Consider the following 24,925-nt stretch of genomic DNA (forward strand, 5'->3'; position numbering starts at 1 on the left):
TCACACTCACTGAAGATGTGTTTATGTATCAAAAACAGAACTATGATGTGGTGAGAAAGCACTGTAAAAATTCAATCTGTCAATTCACTTCTGATGATAAACGTTTATGAAATTTAAGTTAGTTATATAAGGTTCCACATTATAAACCTACATGCTCAGTCAAACACAGCCAAAAGAGAAGCTACGTTTAAGCATTTTCAGAGCACAGAATGATGCAACTTTGCAGCAACAGTGAGTCTGAATTTTACAGTATAACAATAATGGTGATGTAAACAAGGGTGGGCTTCATTGTGTGGGGGTGGAATTCATTGTGTAACACAACAACTGGAGACTAAAATGGAAAACAGTGTAGTTATTACTGAGCTATCTGCACTGAGAAAGTCAATAAGCAAAGCTTTGTCTCTATAACAGTCTAAGGCAAGAAGTGCACAGATATATCTGCATGCATTTCAGCTCTTATAGTACAGAGTATAAAATCTCATAATTCTGAATATAGTCATTAATACTGCAGTTTACATGGGTGATGTTATCAGATTTGTAGAAAAGATACAGTTTAAGCTGTATTTTAATCTACGCAACGGTGAAATCAAGTTGATATGTAGCAAAACATATGTGTGGTACAGAGCACTGATACCGGTTTAAATCCTGACTGGTAGGAACATTTGTTTACTTAATCTTGATCTATTGTAAACAGCCGTAACTTTATTTCCTGGACAGTCCAGCTGATTTTGTTTCCAGTAGATGAGTAAAGAAGTATGGACAGTTTGCTTTATGGTGAATGGCAGATCATACATATGGACATTGTTCTTGCATCTTGAATTTTATCCCCTGACGAGCTGATATCCAGAACAGATTTGTCCAGGCGTGTCCACTTCTGAAGGGCAGGTGAATAACTTGGCACACTACTTGGAGAAATGTTCATGTTTAAATGACAAATGTTATAGGAAATCAGGCAAGTAGGCCTAACGCAGTAGTTAGGCATAAAATCAAATCTACGTAATTTTTCTTACCAAAAATTGAGTTGGTCAGCTAAGACGTGGTCTTTGAGAATCACCATTTGCCTCAGACCATGTCAGATAGTTAAGTCATTGCAAATAGACTTGTTATGTAGTTTCTGACACTGTTTGACATGCTGTTTAGTAGAGCTGCACAGTAAATAACACTTTTATCATTATTGTGGGCAGCAATTGCAATAATCAGAGGGATTAGATGGCTTGCAATGGAGTTGGAGCTCAAGTCTTCAATGATGCAGGTCTCCAGGAAGAGTGTTGGGGTCCACTGGTCAATTCCCAGTGATGCCACATCTTTGGCCAGGAGTCTAAAAGAATGATCTTTCAAGTTTGGCTCTCTGTCTCCCCCACTTAGAACTGGGAATTAGTGTTCTCTTCCAAGCATGTTGAGCTGTCTAATGATTTGAATTTGAAAAGATATGGTGATGAGGAAGCATGTGCAAGTTGTTGCAAAAAAATGGACCAAGCCCACAATGGCAAAATGGCAACAAATCATTTAACAAATAGATAAAGTAAAGTAATATGGAACAACTTTTTCCTTTGATTTCTTCAAATGTTAAGGTTTTGTGTGTAAACATGACAACCTTTTATAGAAAGAATCAGCATTGATGGCTTCAAACAGCAGAAAAACATTCCCAAGCTAGTTTATGTTTAATATTTTGGGCTTCACCCATTTTTTGCCCAGTAGTGTATATTTGTGTTTATGTACTTTGCTACAGACATGCATATAACAGAGCGCTAGTACTGGATTGTTATGTGGCCAATATCCTGTTTTCAGATATCAGAATCTGTATAGGGAGAGAAAAGGTAGGATCGGTGCACACTTTATACTGTTATCTATAAAAATGGACAAAAGAATAGACAAAATTCAGGCTTCAAGACTGGTGCCACTCCTGTTTTAGCTATGCAACATACTTATGTTGATTTTTATTATGCAGTATAAAATGCAGTGTCAGAAACCACATTAGCAAGCCTCTCTGACAGTGAGAATTTATACTCACACTTTGCACAATGATAACTGCTGGATACAAGCTTCCATTACTCGCTAACTACATTAGCCTCATAGCTCCAGCACGACATCAACAAATCAGACTTTAGATACCAAACAAGTCTTGGTTGACTGACTGAATTTGGAAGAAAGGGAAAATTGTGTAAAAATCTGAGATTTTGCCAAACTACAACTTCAAAGTCATTACATGTACATTACAACAAAACATGACAGAAGCCAGTGAACCCACTGATCTTCCTAGAACTTGCCCCACCAGGATGGGAATACCATAAACCGGTCTACTTGGCACTGAGGTCCACCACTAGGTGCTGATAGGCCATGGTCTTCCCCTTGAAGCTGGCAGCAAGTAGGATGTCCTTGTTGTCGATGGAGACCAAGCTAAAGCCGCGTGGCGCTAACATGTTAAGCTCTTGGAAGGGTTGGAACCTCTGGGTGAGGTCATCCCACAGGTAGACACGGGAGAAGGAGTAATCGCTTCCCAGCAGCAGGTACTGCCTAATTCCCACGGTGAAAGGGTAAACAGCCATTGACCCACGGGATGGCAGGGTCTGGATCTCCACAAAACGTTGGCTCTCCCATCGCAGGATCTTGGAGTCTCCTATGAAGCGTGTGAGGCACAGGTAGAGTGACTTGCGCACCCAGAAGTGCTTTACCATCTGAACGTCACCCGTGTCTGTGAGCTGGGAGTGGTAGGCAAACTGGCGCAGGTTGCGGTTCCACTGGTACACCACCGGAGGCTGCGAGGCACTGGAGAGAATGAGGCGGGGCTTCCCGTCAACCTCCAGGAACTCGATGTGGGTGTCACGGTGCCATGGGTGGAGGGACTGGTGGGAGTAGAAGCCGTTGCTGTTCCAGCGGTAGATGCTGGTGGAACCAGCCTTGGAGCTGTCCACCACTGCAAAGTACCAGTCCCCCTCGATCTGGAAGGTGGCGATGAAGTTGGGCTTTCGTACACGAGTGGTGTCAATGTCCTGGATTTTGACGAAGCGCAAAGGGCCTTCTTCCCACCTGTAGACCAGAAAAGAAATTTTAGGGAAATTTTGGTAACATTTTACCGTAGGACACTGGTCATAAGGCTTTATGACACCTACATAAGCTTATCATGACAACTGACATAACCCTACATAAATGTTTATAAATGCTAATTCCAAAAGGAGTAGTATAAAGTTTAAAGCCTATAAAGTTTACATTTGCCAGTTTTGATCAAAGTTAGCTAAAGTAGTCTTTGTGAAAGATGATGCCAATTGGAATAAGAATTTATAAACAGTTATGGAGGGTTTTGTCAGTTGTCATGATGAGCTTATATAGGTGTCATGAAGCCTTATGAACAGTACCCTACACTAAAGTGTTACCAAATTTGTTTAGGGAAGAGTAATGTTTGGATGCCACGTTATGTGATGTGTATCAGTGAACATAAGCTTGTTTTATACTTGAAATCAAGCATAAACATTTTTCACTCGCAAGTGTGCGACTACAGACCACTGGCTCCTCTTCAGTATTGTCACAAGGACCACCGGAGGGTGCCACACAGCCCAACTGTGGTCTGTGGTACAGTGGTTAAGAAATCATGCATGCTATTATCAAAGTTGAAGAACTGCATATTCTAATTTCAGTTCATTTGTAGGGATGCACCAATATGGGGACTGTTGGCCTCACATATTTTTGTGATGGTGATATGTGAACGTTTATAAAAGATAGAAATTGGGACTACATCTACTTGGATCTGCATTATAGAGAAATATGACATTAATTTCTTTGGTCCAGTAACCCAGCAATGCCTAAATGTTCTGCTCTTCCAGACTGCAATTAAAATGTCATTCCGATATTATCATGCATAGTCATTTGTATTCTGGCTATATTAATTGTCCAAATTAATTAAGTAAGTAAGTGATAGTTTTTTGATCCGACAACCGGGGAAATTCCACCTCCGCATTTAACCCATCCGTGAAGTGAAACACCACATACACACTAGTGAACACACACACTAGGGGGCAGTGAGCACACACTTGCCCGGAGCGGTGGGCAGCCCTATTCACGGCGCCCGGGGAACAGTTGGGGGTTAGGCGTCTTGCTCAAGGACACCTCAGTCATGGACTGTCGGCCCTGGGGATTGAACCAGCAACCTTCCGGTCACAGGACCTCCAGCCCACGACTGGCCCTTAATGGGACTATATTAAGCAAGTGTGAGTATTACTGCATGTAGTATTATCTCACTTGTAGATATGAGATCCTCCAAACAGTTGGGCTACAACCATGTAGAGGGTGTTGTTGATAACCACAGGCTTGCAGTACACCGCAGAGCGAGCTGGAAACACACACACACACACACACACACACACACACACACACACACACACACACACACACACACACACACACACACACACACACACACAACAGAGAAAACAGGTTTTTCAGACATCTCCATTTCTTCTCTTTCTCTCCCCTTTTCCATCCCTCCCTTCCTTCTCCTTTTTTGTTCTTAGTGTACAACTCCCAGCGAGACTAGAAAACCTACCGTCACCTCTCTCACCTTTCTCTCTCTCCCTCATGCCCAGGCCCATTACTTTAAAAGCAGCTTGGGTGGAGTAAGAATAGCATCTGCTTTTAGATGCACTAGCGTGGGGAGACACAGCAGGAGCCCAGGGAGCTTTTATGCTTCAGCTGTTGGCAGAATTTGAGTGACTGAAATCTTTATTTTAAAGGGGAATCCAAAGCATTGTTTCAAACAAACCCCTCATGTCTGCTAATATCTTCAAAACAAGTGTCTGTTCTTGCAAGGCATCCACCAGCACAGCCAGGGCCTGGACGAGACGGGTGTGTGGAGTCAATACATCTTAGAAAATGTCAATGGATTATGGTACGGTTGTGTTCCCTGACCAAAGGTACCTTTGACGGAACCACCCCAGTGACAAGAGTTTCATACCTTTATTTCTGACAGTGTAGAAGTCCTGGTTACAAATGGCTGTTAGTTTCTTATTTTAAATCACTAAAATATCTTAGAAGTAACAAAAAAGTACATCATTAGGAACATGTCTTGTTTTCTGGACTCCTGAATGTAAAAAAGCTTCTATTTGTGACAGAGTGTTTGTATTTCTATTGGTCATTCCTTCCTTTACTGTGCATTAATGTTATTACCTTGGTAATAATGTAAGTGGTGTATTTGGGTGGTTTTCGACTTACATGTTATGTTGTAATGGCTCTTGAAAAGCATGTTCACATGATCCCAGATGAAAACGGTGCAGATTCCTGTATTTGGCTGAGCGAACACCACATAGAGATCATCATTAAACTCATAGGACTCCACAGATAGGGACTGGAATGGGTAGGTCTCATACACTGCAAAGTCTGCAGGAACAGAGGGATCAGTATAAAGGTCAATGCAACAAAGAGATGAATACTCTAGAGCACTGCTTCCTAATGGCATCAGTGCCCAGGCGTTAGCAGTTAAGATCCACAACACAAAATACAGATTGAGCCTTGCCTGAACTGCTGAGAAGGTTTGATTTTTCAAGGTCAGAACTTCCACTTTATGCTGATTGCGGTGATTTTGCTAAACCGTTGTAACAGAGCTGCTTTCCTGCTTCAGTCAAAACCACTCCATCTGCTAATACATGCAAACCGCATGCCTAAATTCGTCACACGCTCGCTTCAAACACTGTCAGACAATATCACAATAACTTGCTAAACATTGTATGACGTACCGTTATCTATAAAAATGAATTGGGCTGGGATGATGAGCAATTAAAAAAAAAAAATTGATGGTTCCAATCTTCAATTATGAGCCACAAGGCCTCTTCACAAAATACCAGTTTTAACATGTCCTCGTTGACTTGGCCTCGCCTCTTGCCCTTGGAAAACCCCAACACTATCTAAGGCCTGTTCTGTTACTATATTAGCTCAAATTAAGTTGTTTTAGATGAACCTCTGGGGGGCGAGGGATCGAGTGAACACTACTATCAACTTCAGCAACCGAATTTGCCCAGAAATCATTGTAACATGACACTTTTCCCTTTTCAAACTCGAAAGAAACAAAGCTGTTTATTAGCTATAGCAACAAAACTCTGTACATGTTTAATATTTCAAAACCATATCGTTTGTTTGGCTATATTCACACAGGGCTTTACTTTGTAAACTACTCCACCTACTGTATACGACTGCTGATACTGCGAACTTTATTATTCTGCTAGCTTTCTAGTTAGCAAGCTAAATGCTACATAGCTAGCAACAAAAAGGAAATAAATTCAATATACCATGGTTTTCAACCAAAGCTAACAGCGAAATTATTATCAAATTTTTCTATATTATGTTCAAAATTCTCAAAAACGTAATTTTTTGCATTACCAAGTTTGCATGGATGGCTGACTGAGGCTAACCTAGCTGAGGGCAAGTGTGTTCTGATTAACAAATTGACAGCGTAGTCTTCGTCCCACTCAGTTTTCAAGCATTCTTAGTGTTAAATGTGCATTGGACTTGATGTGAAGGTTTCAGTGCGTTAAATCTGAAAAAAAAAAAAAACACTGACCAGGTGGGAAAAGACCTCAGAATGAGTAAATATTGAAGAACAACGATGAAAGAAAAAATATTCTTCTTGTAGCATTTTCCCTGAATGTTCACCCTAAAAAACTATCATTTCTACGTAGCTATTTCATGGTTGTAATTGGCTGTAAAGTCATTCCAGCCTGAACAATAAACAAAAGTAATGAAAAACAAAATTCTGTCTAAAATGTTTCAATTTACAGCAACCATTTTTAAATGTAAAACTAACTCAGAAGGAATGTATAAAAGTTTACAGTTTAAAAAGTTACAGCCTGCTTTACTGCTGTCCCTAATAATGCTAAATGCTTGACCATCATATCCTATAGGTTGTTTGAGCAGGAGAGCTGCTCCTAGCCCACAGTTCTTTGACTGTGGAAGTCCTAGAATAGCAGAGTGTTCTTTCAGTACCTGCACTAATGCAGTTGAAGTCTCGTGGCATCAGGTCATGGATGCGTCGGCCCTGGAACTCAAATGGACTGGCACAGTATATAGCTGGAACAGAAGTGTTGGTCTTCTCCATCCAGTCCACCAGCCACTTGATCTTACAGTCACAGCGAAACGAGTTGCCTCGCAGGTCTCTGAGGACAAAGCGAACAACCTCCTCTATTTAATTATACACACTACTGTTCCAAAGTCCAGAATGAATGTTTTCATTGATATGTAACCAATGTGGCTGCAGAAATATGCATAATATGATTAATCTTCCTAGTCCTGTGCGGCTTCACGAAGAGATGATCAAATCTCAAATCAAATTTTGTAAATACTGCATTAAAGTGTGGTAACAGTGTGTTACAGAGTATAATGTATCACTTCTTGTAGATCTGAAAATGCTGAATAAAATGTGAAAATCTAAAATAGTACTAAAACTAAATTAATTTGGTGTCTAGGTCATTATATTTACATCTTCACAGTATCAATCTTCACACACACACACACACACACACACACACACACACACACACACACACACATATATATATATATATATATATATATATATATATATATATATATAGCTGTTGTCAGACGATAACCTTCTCCAGCTTTTCTCCACCATCTCCAAAATGGTAACTTTACAGATAAAGGAAAAAAAACTACTGAACTTTTAATGTAATTTCTTTTACACACAGTGTAAAGGGCTACAGATATTTTCAAGTTATGCCAAAAAAAAATGACAAAAATGGAGATACGAAGTTTTGTGATTCCAAACTTTTGAATTTGTAGCACAGAGTACATTAAAATGGACACTAAATGCAATTCAGGAAAGTTCATCTGGAAAGCATTAAAAAGTGGACTAACAGGTCAGTGAGGATGTCCAGGTGTTTGAAGAGCTCTCTGGGTAAAACCTGCAGGTTGTTGTTAGATAAAGATCTGTCAAAGAGAAATGAGAGATACTGTGTTAGAGCACAATGTGGTATGTTATGTGGTAATATTACTTTCATACAAATGAAGAAGTTCATTAAAATATCTTAGAAGTTCCTTCATGTCAGGCATATAGACTTATCAGCTTATTCATTAGAAAGTATTCCTAGCAGCTCCACCTTCTGGTGTACAGTTAGCATTGCTGATCTGCTCATCTAGCCTTTCATCAGTGGTCAGTTTCTGGCAGTGTTTGGGGTTAACTCGGTTAGAAATGCGTTACAGTAATGTCATTACTTTTTGCTATTAAGTCAAGTAACACATTACAGTACAAATTCCTGTTACTGAATTTCATAACTCATATGCATCACTCATATGTCTCTAATAGAGCAATATTCATTTCACCCAATGCATTTAAAACACTGATCAGCCATAACATCGACACCACCTCCTTGTTTCTACGCTCATTGTCCATTTTATCAGCTCCACTTACTCTTTAGGTGCACTTTGTAGTTCTACAGTTACAGACTGTAGTTCATCTGTTTCTCTGATACTTTGTTAGCCCCCTTTTACCCTGTTCTTCAGTGGTCAGGACCCCCACAGAACCACCACAGATCAGGTAAATGAATAACAGTATTTGAATAAAAAGTAAATGAATAAAAGTAATGAATAAAGAGATTAAAGAGAAAGTAATCAGTAAAGTAATCTCATTACAGCTTGAGAGAAGTAATTAGTAATAGTTTACTCATTGTGTAACTACTAGGGCTGTAAAACTAGCACTCAACGTTGCAATATTTGTTGAATTAAAACAAAAGCACACTTTTAAGCAGGAAAGCATCCATTCGAATTTTTAAAGCTCCCTCTGCTACAAGTCCTATTCTGCTGCAGGCCTAGTTACTAACATGACCACAAACGATGACTACAAAATGGAGGGAAGACCACATTATGACTGACCATAAACAAACAAAACAGACGATTCGTTATTTGCAAATATTCAATAGGTTTTGACCAGCTTGGTCACTCAGAACCAAGGAATATGATCACTTTATAAACTGAATAATGCTAAAAGTCTTCCTTGTGTGAGGTGACTGAATGGTCTGCTTCACATGGCAGACTTGTCTGTCCAAATATTTTTGGGCGGGGGAACAATCTCAACCTAGCATTGACAGTGGCATATGTAAGAACTTGAGTGATACACTCATACCAGCACCATACACACTACCATGTCAGTGTCACTGCGGTGCTAATGATCTACCACCCAAATAATATCTGGACGACAGATGGGCTATAATAATTATACACTTACATATTAGCCCTATAAGGTAGGTGGAGTCCATATTATATATCAGGGATGCACAATGGTATTGAAATCATTTCAGAGTCGTCAGGACTAAAAATGTAGGCATTAGCTTATTATGCTGTGTACAATGTACACACAGAAACTGCACTTCGATAATGCACAGCTTTGCAATGTTAAGACAGTAGTGGATACCTACAGATGTGTTAGTGACTTCAGTCCTCTGAATGTGTGCTTGGACAGTGCCTGGATGTCATTGTTCTCAATGAACCTGCAAGGCAGAAGGAAAAAGGGAAAAAAGGGCTAAGTTAGACGAATGAATCAGGAGAAGCACAGTCTCATCCTTCAGACAGGCTAGTTAGAAACACTAGTAAGCAAAACACTGTTATAGTGCTCCTCTCTGCATTTCTACATTCAAAAAAATGAAACATCGGATAACTTAAAAATATCAAGTGGTTCCACACAAATGTGTTATGTAGCTTCTAGGTTATTTGATTGAATAACATTGTAACATTCCTGCTCTGTTTGCCCACATCTCCCTTTGTTTACCTTCGCTCATGTGTCTAGTGATGTGCTTTTGTTGATTTCTGTGTTCCTGTCTCCTTCATTGTCCTGCCTCCGGGTTATCTGTCTCACCTGTCGCTAGTCTGTAGCGTCGCCCTCTCATTAGCTCCAGGCGTTCCTTGGTTGTTCTCTGTGTATTTATAACCCTGTTTGTTGACTGGCGTTGTTTGTTGTGTTCTCAGATTCAGTTTGTTTCTCTCCAACATTTTGTACTTTGCTCTGTTTGTTCTCTGTTTGTAGTTCTGGTAGTTTTTCTAATAGAGCTTATCCTATGTTTCTGGTTTTTATTGTCGTTTTCAAGATGGACATCAATAAAGCTCCCAGCTTGCACTTGCATCCTGCTTCCTTATCCTACATCTTCCACCACATTACAAATACGCTATATTGCCAAAAGTATTCAGTCACCCATCCAAATCATTGAATTTAGGTGTTCCAATCACTTCCATGGCCACAGATGTATAAAACAAAGTATCTAGGCCTGCAGACTGCTTCTACAGACATTCGTGAAAGAATGGGTCGCTCTCAGGAGCTCAGAGAATTCCAGCGTGGTACCTTGATCGGACGCCACCTGTGCAGCAAGTCCAATCGTGAAATTTCCTCACTACTAAATATTCCACAGTCAACTGTCAGTGGTATTACAACAAAATGGAAGTGATTGGGAACGACAGCAACTCAGCCATGAAGTGGGACGGCCCCTTCCTGTTCCAACATGACTCCGCACCAGTGCACAAAGAAAAGTCCATAAAGACATGGATGAGCGAGTTTGGTGTGGAAGAACTTGACTGGCCTGCACAGAATCCTGACCTCAACCTGATAGAGCACCTTTGGGATGAATTAGAGCGGAGACTGTGAGCCAGGCCTTCTCGTCCAACATCAGTGTCTGACCTCACAAATGCCCTTCTGGAAGAACGGTCAAAAATTCCCATGAACACACTCCTTAACCTTGTGGAAAGCCTTCCCAGAAGAGTTGAAGCTGATGTAACTGCAAAGGGTGGGCCGACATCATATTAAACCCTATGCATTAACAATGGGATGTCAATCAAGTTCATATGTGTGTGAAGGCAGACGACAGAATACTTTTGGAAATATAGTGTGTGTACCTAACAAATCAAGTAAATCACACTAAAGGGATTTGAGTAAATTCTGAAAAACTGCACTGATTGTTTTTAATGTATTACCAAAAATGAAATGTAGGGTTCACTTAAAAATATTATGTCAAGGGTTTCCATGGAAATGGATTAGGTAGCTTTTAAGATGCTTAACACACCAAAGCTGAGAGCACAACAAACAATGCCGAGCAAAGGACAGGGGTATAAATACACAGAGAACAACCTGAGGCTAATGAGAGCACAGGGCTACAGATAAGCAACAGGTGAGACAGATAATCAGGAGGCAGGACAGAGGAGGAGACAGGAACAAAAGCACCAACCAAGAGCACAGTGCTAGACAACTGAGTGGTAGGTTACACGATAACTTGCACCTATAGCCAACAATGTGGCTAATCTGTTAACCATGGAGTATAAGAAAGATCCGTACACAATGGAAGGTAGGCCAGGGGAAGGTTTCACTGACTTGCATGCATTTGTTGAGTAATATCTGAGAAAAAACGGATACAAAACAACAGCAGAGCGATTCTATTTTGTGCAGTTTTTGCTCTTTTCCCACTTAATAACATGGATGTACCAGTATGTTGTCCAGTCCCCTCCCATCTCTCTATCTCTCTCTCCCTATCACCCCCCCCCCCCACCGCCTCTCTCTTTCTGATGGATTCATGAGTCACCGTACTGTGGAATTCAATTAAGATTGCATAATAGATTGAGGCATTGCATGTGCGCTCTATATGTTACATTCATCTTCTAAAACCTTTTAGCTTAATAACATTGAAGATGGTGCAGTGTCTTCTCATTTCTCGCCCCCCCCCCCCCCCCCCCCCCCCCCACATCCCCCACCACCTCTGTCTCTCTCTTTCTCTGCAGCCATTCGATTAGCTTTGCATTGGCAATTGGACCAAAACGTTATCTGAATCTCAAGTTGGGTTTTAACCGTAGGCACCATGGTCTGGGTACAAAGGGGTGGACAACACACGCATAGACTTGGTCACAGAACCAGAGATGAGAGTGAAATGACCTCAGACATTTTGAATTGATCTTACGTGCTTTAAATTAGATGTACAGTCCACTGCAATCACTCTCATCACTACAGACAACCTAATTACGTTTCATTCCCAAGGCAGGTAAAAATGTGAAGGCTACTGTATATACAGAGCTTTGAACCCATTGTCCAGATAATAGCGCTGTAATGTTACTCACTATGCTATCTAACCATTGTGCAACTGGGTTATAACTCTAAAAGTTCCACATAGCCTGGCAAAAAAACTTTGCTTTGACCTCAAATAAACTGGTTTTATGTCGCTGCTGTCTGAACAAAACTTCGTATCTCCATTTTTGCTGTTTTGTCTATTTTTTAAATAATTTACCTGCCTAATAAAACATGTTGCTCTTTATATTGTGTACAAATTTCATCATGAATGAACCAAAGAAATTACCTAAAATTACTTGGGGGGGGGGGGGGGGGGTAGGGGGTGTAGGCTTCCATCGACTCACATTAAAAGTAAAGTATGTTTTTTGCTTCTCCTGTAAAGTTAATGCTTTGGAGATGTGAGGTATGAGGTTTTGTACCGACAGCACCGACATGCTTTCTGACACTGTGTGACAATCTGTTATTTATAAAAATGAACAAAAGCATGAACAAAATTTAGGTTTCAACTTAAGCTTAGCTTTGTAGCTCCAGTTCAGGATTAAAGCAAACTTCAGACAACAAACTTGTCTTGGCAGATCAACTAAGTTTAGGTTAATTAGGGAACTGTGTGGATTAGATTTTGGGCAGAATTATTGCTTTAGCTACTAAGCCAAATAAAGAAACAAGTGCTGAGAATGACTTATGCAAAAGTACATGTTGTCAATCAACTGACTGTCATTGTATTTCCTGCCACCAGTGAAAAAACAAAGCTCTGGTTAGTCATCTTGCATGCCTATGTAGCTAACTCCCTGATGCAGGCACAGTGGACTCAGCAGTGCACCGCTGGAGGCGAGGGCAGCCACAGCAAAACACAAAAAGTCAAAGCTCAGACAAGCTGAGAGAGATCAGATACTTCAACAGCCATTCAGGCTGGATCAGTTCCTACAAACTCAGCACACCACACTGAGCTGGACATGTGGTCTGCAAACCACAGAAGATGAGTCAGTTCTTAGTGAGGATTTCCTCAGAAACACAGCAAATGAACTCATATCTGCCATTTTGCTTCATGAGAATGAATCAGTTATTCTTCTATTAAAGCTTCTGTTTCTGTGTCTTTAAGACTGATGTATGCAAATATATGCTGGTCTAATTGGCTGTATTGTGCTGCGCCTCAATCAAAAAACACTCACTTCAGTGTGAAAGGACAGGGCTAAACTCTTGCATGCTGAATATGTGGATATGTGTTAATGCACTGGCTTTTGTGACATCACAAAAACAGTTCATTCAAAACTTAAGCTTCTGAAGCTTAGTTCTGAGGTGTGGCCAAGTCTGGCCTGGAAAACTTCATTCAACTTTTATTTTAAAAAGCTGAGTTTTCCATGATATGGGCCCTTTAATCATTTCTCACCTCTAGCTCATTAAAACAAGCTGACAAATTCTGCTGGAAGTACAGATTCTAAACTTCTAATCAGTTCATTTAAGTATAAAATGAGATATTACTAATTTCACAAAGTTATTGTATTGTGTGCGGTCTTGATTGTGCAAAAGACAAACGTTCTGTACATTTTTACTGTTTTGTTTGATGTTTTTTACATTGAAAGAGCCGTGAACAAGTACAAACCCGAAACTACTGATGCAGAAAGCAAATCTAATTTAAATGTAGTTTGTTTTGTAAGCAGCTACAGTCGTAGGCAGCAGTTTCAACACCAGATCAGGTTACACATTTTGTTGATTTTGAAGTGAGAATGATCATCTACTGAGAACACACTGAAATAGGAAGTTTCTGCAAATTGTAGTGATTGTAGTGCAAAATGTTTTTAGCGATTTGCTCAGTTTAACATATTAGAAAAAAAATGCATAAAATTCAAATATGCACTCACTTTTGCATGTGTCACATTTTATTGTTTATTTTTTCACTGATGTGTTAAAAAATTCAGCAAATTAGCTGTAAATGTGCATTAAAATGTGTCAAAGTTTGTTCTCTGTATAGGACGTGTACACTTATTTTCACTTATTTACCAGCCGTCCAAGCTTTTGAATGTAACTGTATATAGTTCATTCAGTTATGCTATTATGTAATTGTGTTTTCTGAGGATGTAAGTCAGTTACTGGCTCATTACTGGATCATATCTTCATCAGTATAGCGTTGACTTTGCATTTTAGACCTAAACATTTCCTCCAGACTCAGTACTGCGTATTCTGTTATTGTTAACAAAAATCTTACATAGTGTAGCTTTAAAGAAATAAATGAAGAGAAATTTATCCAAAAAAAAAAAAAAAAAACATCAAAAAAATGCTATCTCAACATTAGATTTGGAACTTATGGCCAAACTATGGCCAGATCTAGAGGAGTATAAGTGAAGATGGAAGGGTAACTATATAGAACTTAGGAAATCCGTCTATTTTTCTCTTGGTTAGCTGCACTGAGTGCGTGTGTCATGGATTCATAGCCTGGGGGGACGGACCTGGACCTAGCTTATTACCGCAATTCCGTCTTCTTTAAAGTGATCTAACGAGAAGCGAGCAAGTGAATGCAAACTCAGCTGAACAGGACACTTAGTCATACAGCTCTGCTGCTGCTGCCTCAGGACTGCTAAAAGCTAACGCTCATTAGCATTTCGATCTAGCCACGAATCTGTACTACAGGGTATCTGTGTCAGCTCGCCAGTTCAACAGTACACTATTCCCATAGCATGTTACTTTAAGACTACAACTAACAGTAGCATATCACTGTTCTTGGAACAAAACCTCATATCTCCAAAATGGTAACTTTCCAGGAGAAGGAAAAAACATTCTTTACTTTCAATGTAAGTTAATGGAACCAAAATTTTTTCCAAGTTATTTTTGGCCATATATTTTGGTCCATTCTTCATGATATTAACACACAATATAAAGGCCAGCATGTATTTTAAATTTATTTTAAAAACTGAAAATTGACAAGAATGGAGATACAAGGTTTTCTTCCAACAACAGCGATATATATATATATATATATATATATATATATATATATATATATATATATATAAAATTCACTGTTAAAATTCACTGTTGCTGATATCACACATTTTGTGCTTATATCACACATATTGTAGTTTAAGACATTGTACTAATACTGCATATGGCTGAATTATAGCAATGAACAATATAATCACAACCCAGTTAAAGCTACAGTTTGAAAAACCTGTAATTAAGCCCAATATTTTCTATCACATACATTTTTAACTAACCATACACACTGGTTGTTCAATGGAAGTAAAGGAAATAGTTTTTATATAACACCGCGAAGACTCACAGAACCCTTTGCATGAATAAATGGTTCTTTGCATCATGAAGTGATTCTTCAGATTGATGTTACTTATGGTTTTATATACATCCTTTTTGAGAAGCTTTCTATATAGCACTAAAAATGATTCTTCTATTGGTACAACGTGAAGCTTGTATGAAAAGTAGACCCCTCTTTGATGCTATATAGAACCCTTTTCAAAAAGGGTTTATATAGAACCACGTACAGTACATTCCCAATCAATTTGAAGAACTCTTTCACCATGCAAAGAACCCTGTAATCTTGCAAATGGTTCTTTGAGTCTTCATGACTCTATATAGAACCATTTTCTTTACTAAAGAACCCTTGAAGAACCGTCTTTATAAGGAAATGGGTAAATAAAAGCTATGCAATAAAGAACAAAACTGTTTGGCACACGAAGGAAAAGGAAAGAATGCCATTGGCACACATTCAAATGATCACAGTATTTAATAATATCAGTTACTTTCCCAAGGCTACTATATACAGTACTTTAAAACAAGCATCTTGTAAGAAATTACAAATAAACTGCTGCTTTATAGAATCAGGACTTCTTCTCCATTGATGTTTCCAGTCAAAAAGCCATTTTAAAATCAGTGGTTTTGCTGTGCTTGGAGTACACCACCTTTGTTCATTCACTATGGACATTAGTACAGATGTAAGACAGAGTTTTTAAATGCGCTAAAGTCACTGAGTGCACACTAAGCTTCTGTTTCACTTAAGGAGGAAAAGCATTCAACTTTCTGCAGCCTCTTTACAAATATTGTTCCCAACTTCAACTTCTGGCTAAAAGCTTTGGCACTGAGGGCCGTGAAATGTCTGGAGAGAGCACAGCTGTGCCGTGGCGCTCCGGAGGCCCAGCAATAGAGCGATATTGGTCGTCAATTAAGAAAATGGCCACCTCAGCATTCAGAGGGAATGAGTGGATGGAGGGAGGTGGTGCCCCTCATTGTGGAGCAGCAGAAAGGTAGATGGATCAATAGCACTTCACCGCAGCTGCCAAAGCGACATACATCCTGGCCCTTTCTTTCTTTTGTTCTGCCTGCTTTCTTTCTGCTGTGCATTTAGAGAACTCATTTGGGCACTTTTGAATAGACTGCAGGCAAAACCGCAAAGGTTATTGCTGTGGTTTATTCAGCTCCTCCTGATTGGCTTTTATTTTTAAGACAGTAGTACATACATACTCACAGATACTGCAAGTGGGATAGGCCAGCGAAGGCGTCGTCAGCAATCAGAGAGAATGTGTTGGAGTTTAACAGACTGTTGGAGAAAGAGAGAGAGAGAGAGCAATAATGAAAGTGTTTGCCATTTCTTTGTAGAAAAAAAAGTAAATATCTATTTTCCCCCAGTTTAGTTTTCTTAGATTATTAATTGAAATTTGGATGTTTGTTGATTTTTGATCACATATCTGTTAAAAAAAAAGAAAAAAGTGGGAGTAATTATTATTTTTTTGTTTTTAGGTGAAATAAACAGTAATAATGAAAAATGTCCTGGATAATATACAAACCCGCTTATGACTCACAGTCACCCCTGTGCAGCAGGATGAACATACTTCACAAAGGAACTATTAGCACTCAAATCATTTTCGCATGGCTCATTGAAGGGGAGGAAACTGGTATGAACCCACACCAGCAGGAGCTTACAAGTACACATTTTCAGGCAGTTTCACTTTCACTTTTGTAACTTATACTGTAAAAGACTTGAGACACACTCGAAGTAGAGTGTGCTTCTGTCCTTGATGTAGCCAGCTAATATATATGTTAACTTGATATGTTCAGATTGTAGGGTCCTATGTATTTCACTCAACACTGCAAAATGTGCATTACCTGTACATTTTTTAAGCAAAGAAGGAAAATAAACTAAACTTGTAAATTTAAAACTGAAGTTTCCTTGTAAGAAGCTGGGCAGTGCACACATTCACACGTACCTACAAGTCTGGCCTAGAACACACACAAGACACCAACTTGAGGCAGCAAACTTGTTGCCTCCTAATTTGAACATATGTTAAGGCTGTTTTATGCAAATAAAACCTGCATTATTTTCAAGAAAAGATGGTATGAGTTGGGATAAAAGAGTTCCAGCATATAAATACAGCCATAAACTTGCTGGGATTACTTTAGGGCTTTTCTAAACAGTACCAGACACACTTTGAATACTCGCTGGTATTTCTGATGCGTACTAATTCTCAGTTACCTTTAAAAAACAACAATAGTTACATTTCAATTACCCGTAATTTTAAGCATATTCATTAGTGAACCTCAAAATATATCCAAGGTGGCAATAATGTCTTAATAGTCAACCTGAAGCCCGAGTATTCATGTGCTGTGCATAGAATCCACGACTGTAGCACTCCATCACAGTCCTTATTGGAAAGTAGTCTGGCCACTTGTGGGCTGCCAGGTCGTCATCTGCAGTCATACAAACCCAAGGCAGTGTTTCAGTTCTTTATTTAACTTGCTATCACCCACTTCGACTCACCACTCGGATGTGTGTGACTTCTATGTTACATAAGCAGCAGAAGGGAGGGAGCCGACAGTGAGGAGTAGATTATTCTAAACAGAATGCACTGGCATTGGGCAGGTTGGCCTCAGTGAGCTAATCAGCTAGCCATGCAAACTTGGCAATGCAAAACGTTTTTAAGAAGTTTGAGCATATCGTTCATAACGTGTGAGCAAAGACAGGCCACGAAAAGAGTGTTTACCAGTGTTATATTCAAGAAAACCATAAATAAATACAATTTGATAGTAGATAAATGCTCCAAAAAATTCTGAGGACTGTGTGGGTGTGTCAGATTGCACTATGATTGACCACGGTGTCTCCCAGGCAATGCAAACAACCCGACTCTGGTAAAAATGGTCAGAGCCGGTTTAAGAGGAGCATTGCCACTTCCTATTTCCCCCATTATATCAAAAACAGGATTGCTAAACAGCAGAGGGTGCCCGTGACCGAGTCTTTAATGAATGGGAGTAAATGGCGCTAAACGGCTAAAAATGAAAAGTTAAAATAGTTTCTGTCACTCGTCCAGAACTTTCATTTGATAAAGTAGATATATTTCACTAAAAAAGCAAAGAAAACTTGCCTATATATTTACTTTTTTTTTTTTTTTACAGCAAACAGCTTTTGGGCAGCATGATGATAGCATTACTGCTACTGATTGGTCAGCAAGCGGACTTGTCTATTCTGATTAAGATGTATACATGGACGAATTGTATTCTGATTGAGCTATTAGTCGGATTATTAACGGATTATTAGGCTGCAGGTAAATGCGTCGCTTTATATGACAGGAATGCCACATAGACATATTGTAACTCTAACTAGTACAGATCTGACGTCACCTGCGCCACCCAACTCAAAACAAACTGAAGAAAAAGTCATTTCAAAAATCTCTCAAAAGTAAAAAAACAACATCATTCTTACTTGAAAACCAAACAAAAACTTTAGATAATAGTTTAAATAGTTTGAAGATCATGAGAATGAGTAGACAGGGTATTACTAAGTGAAAATTTTGTCTTAGTATTTGCAATAAAAATACCATATTTTATGAATTTACATTCCAGGTCTTTACAACGTAACTAACAAATACTGCAGTATTAATTACTGGATCCGGCTCTGGACTGGTGTGAATAAAAGTCTGTGGGATTCACTGAAATGAATTCTCTCTCAGTCACGCACTCGCACAGCCAGGACAGAGCAGCTATTGTTGGCGAGTGTGAGAAGTATGTAAGCAGAGGCTGCCGGCTGTGTGGACTGCAGCAGTGACGCTGACCCTGTCACTGATACACACCGCACTGCACACTGTGTTCCACTCTGCACACACTCACTCCCACCTCTGCTCAGAGAACAACACCTGCTGCTGATCAAATGTGCTGTGGGCTGTACTTTCCTTCCCTTCTATCTTTTTAAAAGGTTGGCTGCACTTCCTTCTCCACAGAAAGCACCACTCCTCAGTAACGTTCCTATGTGAGTTTCTCTGGCATTTATTTTTCCGTTGATTTCCACGTGAAGCAATTTTATGTACAGTTTTAATGAGGGCAAATAAAATAATGTTACATTTTCATGTATCGTGCTTGGTATGTAAAGCCGCAAGACTGACACAGTAGAGTGCAAAAGTTTGGGCACTCCTGGTCACATTACATATTGTTGATTTGTGAAAAATGGGTTCACAGACGTCCTTTATGGAGAACGCACTTCTGCACATTTTAAAACACAATTACTCTTTATTTGCTAAATCGGGACATAAATATGTTCAATTTTTAGTTAGAATTAAATAAAGCAAAATAAAAAAATGAATAAATGCATAAATAAATGAAACAAAAGGGAAGAAAATTAACAAATGTATAAATAATTGCTGAATAAACAATTGAATACTTTCACTACTCATATAAGTAAATAATATAATATAATATAATATAATATAATATAATATAATATAATATAATATATGCAACGCAAGGCATTTATTTTCAAAATACACTAGTAATAGTGAACACACTTTTACCATGCATAGAATTTAAAGCCCTTTGTTTCAAATGTTTACATTTTGTTTAAATGAGTATGTTAATATATTAAACTCAGCAAATTATGCACTAAACTAAAATGCCATGTTTAAGTTTGTTGTCTGTAGAGAATAGGTACATATTTTCACTTGAACCAAATCAACAAAATATGTATTTTGACCAGAGGTGTGTCCAAACCTTAATGTAGGAGCTTGTTTGTGAATATGTTCATGGCTGGGACAGCATAACATGATGAATTAGAAATGTGTTGGATCTGCAGCATTTCAATGTATGGAGCTTTACATTACGGTAAAATCATCTTTTTTGATATTGGGCTCTTAAGGTACCCAAAGCAAGGCTGAAAGGGGTGCAGTGGGGCATGTTCTACTCACAGAAACTGCAGCAGGTGGAGGTGAGAGAAAGCCCCCTCAGGAATCTCAGTGAAGGCAGCGTTCACCATCGTCCTACAAGCAAAAGAGCAACAATGATCAGAAACGTACAGTACCAGCCAAAGCTTTAGGTACACTTGCTCTTTTTATCTACACTCAAGGGTTCTTTTGTAAAGAAAATGATTCTATATAGAACCATGAACACTCAAAGAACCCTGTCTATGAGGGTTCTATAGAGCACCAAATAGGGTTCTTCAATTTTTACAAGCTTGACATCAAAACAATAGAAGAACCCTTTGTGGTACCAAAGAGAACCCTTTTCAAAAAGGTTCTATATTGAACAATCTACAGCACGTTCTTCTTCAATCTGAAGAACCCTTTCACCATGCAAAAAAATAAACTTTCAGACATGCACAGGTCCTTTAAGTGTTCATGATTCTATATAGAACAATTTTCATTACTAAAGAACCCATGAAGAACCATCGTTTTTAAGAGTGTAACAACAGAAGAACACTTTTGGGTGCTGTGTAGAACAATTTTCAAAAAGGTTCTATTCTAGCAATCTTTTTTTAATTAAGTAAAAAGAGTAAAAAGTATATAAGACAATAATCAAATGGCAGAACAAAAAATGTAGCGTGTTTGAAATGAAATAAACAACATAAAATAATTCAAATGCAAATAACTAACACATAATATTTAATAAATAATTATGGAATAATTATTGTCCAAGTACTGCTCTGATTTATTCTATTTATTCTATCTGTAGCTAAATACTACAAAACTAATATGTAGGTTATAAAAGTGAACCCACCCAAGTGTCGGCCCACACATGGACCCTTAGGATCGGTTTCCTGGTCAAGGATTGGGCAAAATCCTGCACGATGTTTACATTTTAATGCTGCGTAGTCAAGGATAGAGTTGATCTCTGTCTGTTAAACACACCCTAAGAGTTTAAGGGGTTCATAACTACCATTTCCACTCATTAGAATAACTGTGAAGTTAGTAAAGCTATGAGTCCTATTTTATTTGGATAGGCTCATATAGATGCGCCACAGATGGTCCAATTATTTACAGTCTAGTAAAGGCCGGTTGATTCCTAACGGTATTAGGTTTAAGATCAATGTTAGGAGTAGAACAACATCATGACTTGAGGTTAAGGTTAATATTAAGGTTTCATTGTTACATTTACTTACTGTTTACTGGGTAACCAGGAAACATCAAGGTGATTAGATATTTAGTTCCATATAGTTTAATGGCAAGTTAAATGAGTTGAACATCTGCAGTGGAGCGAACACATAAAGCGGTACCAAACTATGAAGTCACACATAAATAATCTCATTCAAAAGTTCTATTTTAGATTCTTCAGTGTAGCCGCCCCCTCCTTTTACCTCGATGCTGCTTTGCTCTGTTAGCATTTTCTGAAGCAGCTTCATGAGGAGCCATTTGGAAAGCAGGACTAAGGATGATACATAAATGCTGATACCGGTTTGGATGCCCAGAACTACTTGTTGTGATTTTTAAAAACAGAACAAAAACATTTTTGGTAAAGAAATGAAAATGCAGGCTCTTTTTTATTTGCCTTAAAACTTAGCTTCAAGCATTTAGGCATAAGCCTTCCGACTGTAATGTCTTAAGATGATGAAAAACATTCAACCAGGTGGCTTTTTGACCAGTATTGTAGTTTCAGATCCTTTCCTCATGACCATCATAATCCTACTGTAAACATCACTATGACCGAACACTAATAATATCACAAATCTGAAATCCATAGTTGGGCTGGACCTACACAGCTTCTCTGGAGAGATCCCATTCCCACTGTTAAGCGCCCACATGGTCTATATATCGAGCTGTTCTATAAGGCTCGTCCCCTTAAGTAATTACTCTCCAGACCCGGACAGATCTTAGACTGCTTTCTCATTTTGATGAAGGATTAAATCTCTTGAAAGTAGGACACATTATTTCTCGTTCCTTACATCTTCAGGTCTTTTCTCAGGGAAAAACCAGGACACCTTCACCTTGTGAGCCTTCATAGATCATTAGAAATATTAGAGCTTGTTACCGGTCTGTGAAAAGCTTCTGATTCCAAAAACGTATTTATCTTTAGTTGATAGTGTCTTTAATAGCCTATAATTTATTAGTATCATTTATTTATTTTATCATCATTTTGAATGTTTTTAGCAGACTACCATGAGAGCTTGCCATGGCTTTTTTTTGGCATAACATTTTAACCCTTTAAAATCCCAGGCTTATCACTTGCTAAGGCTTTTTATTCAGTAACTACATGGACTATAATGTAAATTAGAGTTAAAATGTAAAAGTTAGAGTAAAATGTTGTGCCCACCAGTGGGTCCTGGCCATTATAGGAGCTAAACACAATGATTTTATAAGCTTTCATTACAACTTCTCAATTGTGGCTGGTTTGGTGGAGGAGGGATAATGGGCTGGGGCTATTTTAGGCTTTGGGCTCGGCCCCTTAGAGTGACGTTTAGAGTAATGTCAAAGCTACAGCATAGAAAGACATTTTAGACAATTATATGCTTACAACTTTGTGGCAACAGTACCAAGTGAGGTCTATGAATACATGGTTTGGTGAGTTTGGTTTGGAGGAACTCTCGTGGCCTGCATCAAGGCCTGACCTCAACCCCACTGAAAACTCTTTAGGCTGAATGGGAACATGGGAACACGCTCCAAAGCCTTCCTAGAAGAGTAGCCGCAAAGTGGTGCAACTCCATATTAATGCCTACGACTTTAGAATGGCTTGTCCAGCAAGATCATACAGAAGGTCAGGTGTCCACATACTTTAACTGAGCTTATATTACAGCCTTTGGCTATTTGATACATTGTTGGCATAAACCAACAATGAAAATGAAGTTAAGCTTTCAATGAATGGCAATTATTCATGCGATCTGAGACTCGCGGCTGGTAAACCCTACTGGGAGTGAGGTTTCTTTGGCCTACACACACACACACACACACATAACCACAATATCTCAGTTAATATAGCTCTAAATCCAGTTTAAAGAGACAATTTGCCAAAAATTCATTTAGGATTTGAGTGAGACGACAAAATGCTTTAGGCCTGCAGCTTGCACAGTGGCAATTAGTAGAAATGGCACAGTGTCACTTTTTCTTTCCTAATACCGACATTGAACCCTTGAGTTTTGCAGATGCCAATCCACTATCTCCATAGAAGCACTTCACTTAAGATGACCATCTCAAAGTGGGCTATCATGCTGAAACTTCTCAAACACTCAACTACATCACAGGAAGAAATACAACTAAAAGCATGATGTCACACCATGCCATGTGGATTAAGGGATACATTTAATTAAGTTAGATTCATTCTTGTTTCCCTTTGATATCTGATTGTCATTTCTGCTAGTATGAACCTGATACCCATACCCACCAATAAAAATATGCTATCCCAAGTGAAAAGTGTGTTGCCTCCCATTACGAGGCTATATTAGCATCATAGCCACAGAGCAAAATTCTTTAAAAAGATCATTCTTCAAGGGTTCTTTGGTAAAGGGAATGGTTCCGTGTAGTACAATTTTATGCCTAAATATTTCTTTGCATGGCGAAATAGTTTAGACTGATGGAGAATGTGTTGTATATGGTTCTATATAACACCAAAAATGGTTCTGATATTGTTACTGTGTCAAGCCTGTAACAGGAGAACCCTTTTTGGTGCTATATAGCCATTTTCAAAAAGTTTCTATATAGAACCATATGCAATACATGCTCCATCAACTTGAAGAACCATTTCATCATGCAAATAGAGTATTCATAGTTCTATGTAGAACTACTATCTTTACCAAAGAACCTTAGAAGGATCATTAGCTACCCAATCCATACAGTCCAAATATAGAACCTAGACTGCAAAAATAGCTCATTTTCAACTCATTATCTCTGTGATGTCATGAGAACCAACACATTTACACATATCCACCTATTCAGCCTATGGCAGTTTAGCTGCGCCCACTCACGCTGAAGTTCTTAGCAGTGTTTCAGCTCTGAGGGCTTTCTGAATGAGGCACAATACAGCACAGCCCATCAGAACAGAGCTCATTTACATATATCAGTCTTAAAGAGATAGTAACAAACACAGTCTGTTTAATTGTATGGAATAAAGAAAAGTTTGAAAGTAGTAATGAAAAAAATCAATTATGAGCAAAGCTCAATAAGCACACCACACATGCTGGGTGATGAAGTTTGTGGTTAGGGTAAAACCGTGGAAAATCACCACATTATTTTGCTTCAAGCACATTATTGCTTCAAGCAAACTGGCTTCATGAGGCACGCAGAGGGAGAGAGAGAAAGAAAGACATACTGAGGCTGTGCCTCATCTTTTATTAGCCAGGCAAAGCTGACCTCATCTACCCAGTCTGTTCAACCACACAAGGGAGTGAGACAGAGATGGAGGGAGTGAGAGATTCTCCATCTGTTCTCAGCTGCCATCCATCTGACAAATAATACCCCTTAGTTACAAAATGGATCAGCATTAAACCTCTCAAATTGGTAGATATTCAAGCAGCGCATTCTGTTGCCTCATCAAACCGTGAAGATGTGCTGGCCCTCGGCCGCCATCACTGTAGTGCAGGGGTCATTGGCTTATTTGTCTTGGTGTTGGAAAATACACTCCAACAGCCTTCCCTGTCCTTTTCTGATATGCGCCTGTCAGTAAGAAGCACTACATGGATTAGAGTTGCTCATTCCTGCA

General features: G+C 38.9%; 1 protein-coding gene and 1 long non-coding RNA gene across 4 annotated transcripts in view; one reads left to right on the plus strand and one right to left on the minus strand.

Annotated features, from left to right (window-relative positions):
- The window catches only part of lgi3 (leucine-rich repeat LGI family, member 3), a 27,633-nt gene continuing 2,708 nt past the window's right edge, over positions 1–24,925 (minus strand). For all 3 annotated transcript variants that reach the window (XM_017696369.2, XM_037536132.1, XM_017696366.2), the window contains 8 exons: positions 20,209–20,280; positions 16,509–16,580; positions 9,414–9,485; positions 7,858–7,929; positions 6,967–7,136; positions 5,203–5,367; positions 4,234–4,324; positions 1–3,027 (listed from right to left, as the gene is read on the minus strand). In XM_017696369.2, coding sequence (XP_017551858.1) covers positions 2,298–3,027; positions 4,234–4,324; positions 5,203–5,367; positions 6,967–7,136; positions 7,858–7,929; positions 9,414–9,485; positions 16,509–16,580; positions 20,209–20,280 — 1,444 coding nt within the window. In that variant the 3' untranslated portion in view covers positions 1–2,297. The remainder of the gene's footprint in view (positions 3,028–4,233; positions 4,325–5,202; positions 5,368–6,966; positions 7,137–7,857; positions 7,930–9,413; positions 9,486–16,508; positions 16,581–20,208; positions 20,281–24,925) is intronic.
- LOC119262807 overlaps positions 19,151–24,925 on the plus strand; it is a 10,292-nt gene continuing 4,517 nt past the window's right edge. The window contains exons 1-2 of the long non-coding RNA XR_005129908.1: positions 19,151–19,280; positions 20,160–20,336. This is a non-coding gene — a long non-coding RNA (uncharacterized LOC119262807). The remainder of the gene's footprint in view (positions 19,281–20,159; positions 20,337–24,925) is intronic.

This window comes from Pygocentrus nattereri, chromosome 29, assembly GCF_015220715.1.
Source record: "Pygocentrus nattereri isolate fPygNat1 chromosome 29, fPygNat1.pri, whole genome shotgun sequence".
In the NCBI taxonomy this organism is placed as follows: domain Eukaryota; kingdom Metazoa; phylum Chordata; class Actinopteri; order Characiformes; family Serrasalmidae; genus Pygocentrus; species Pygocentrus nattereri.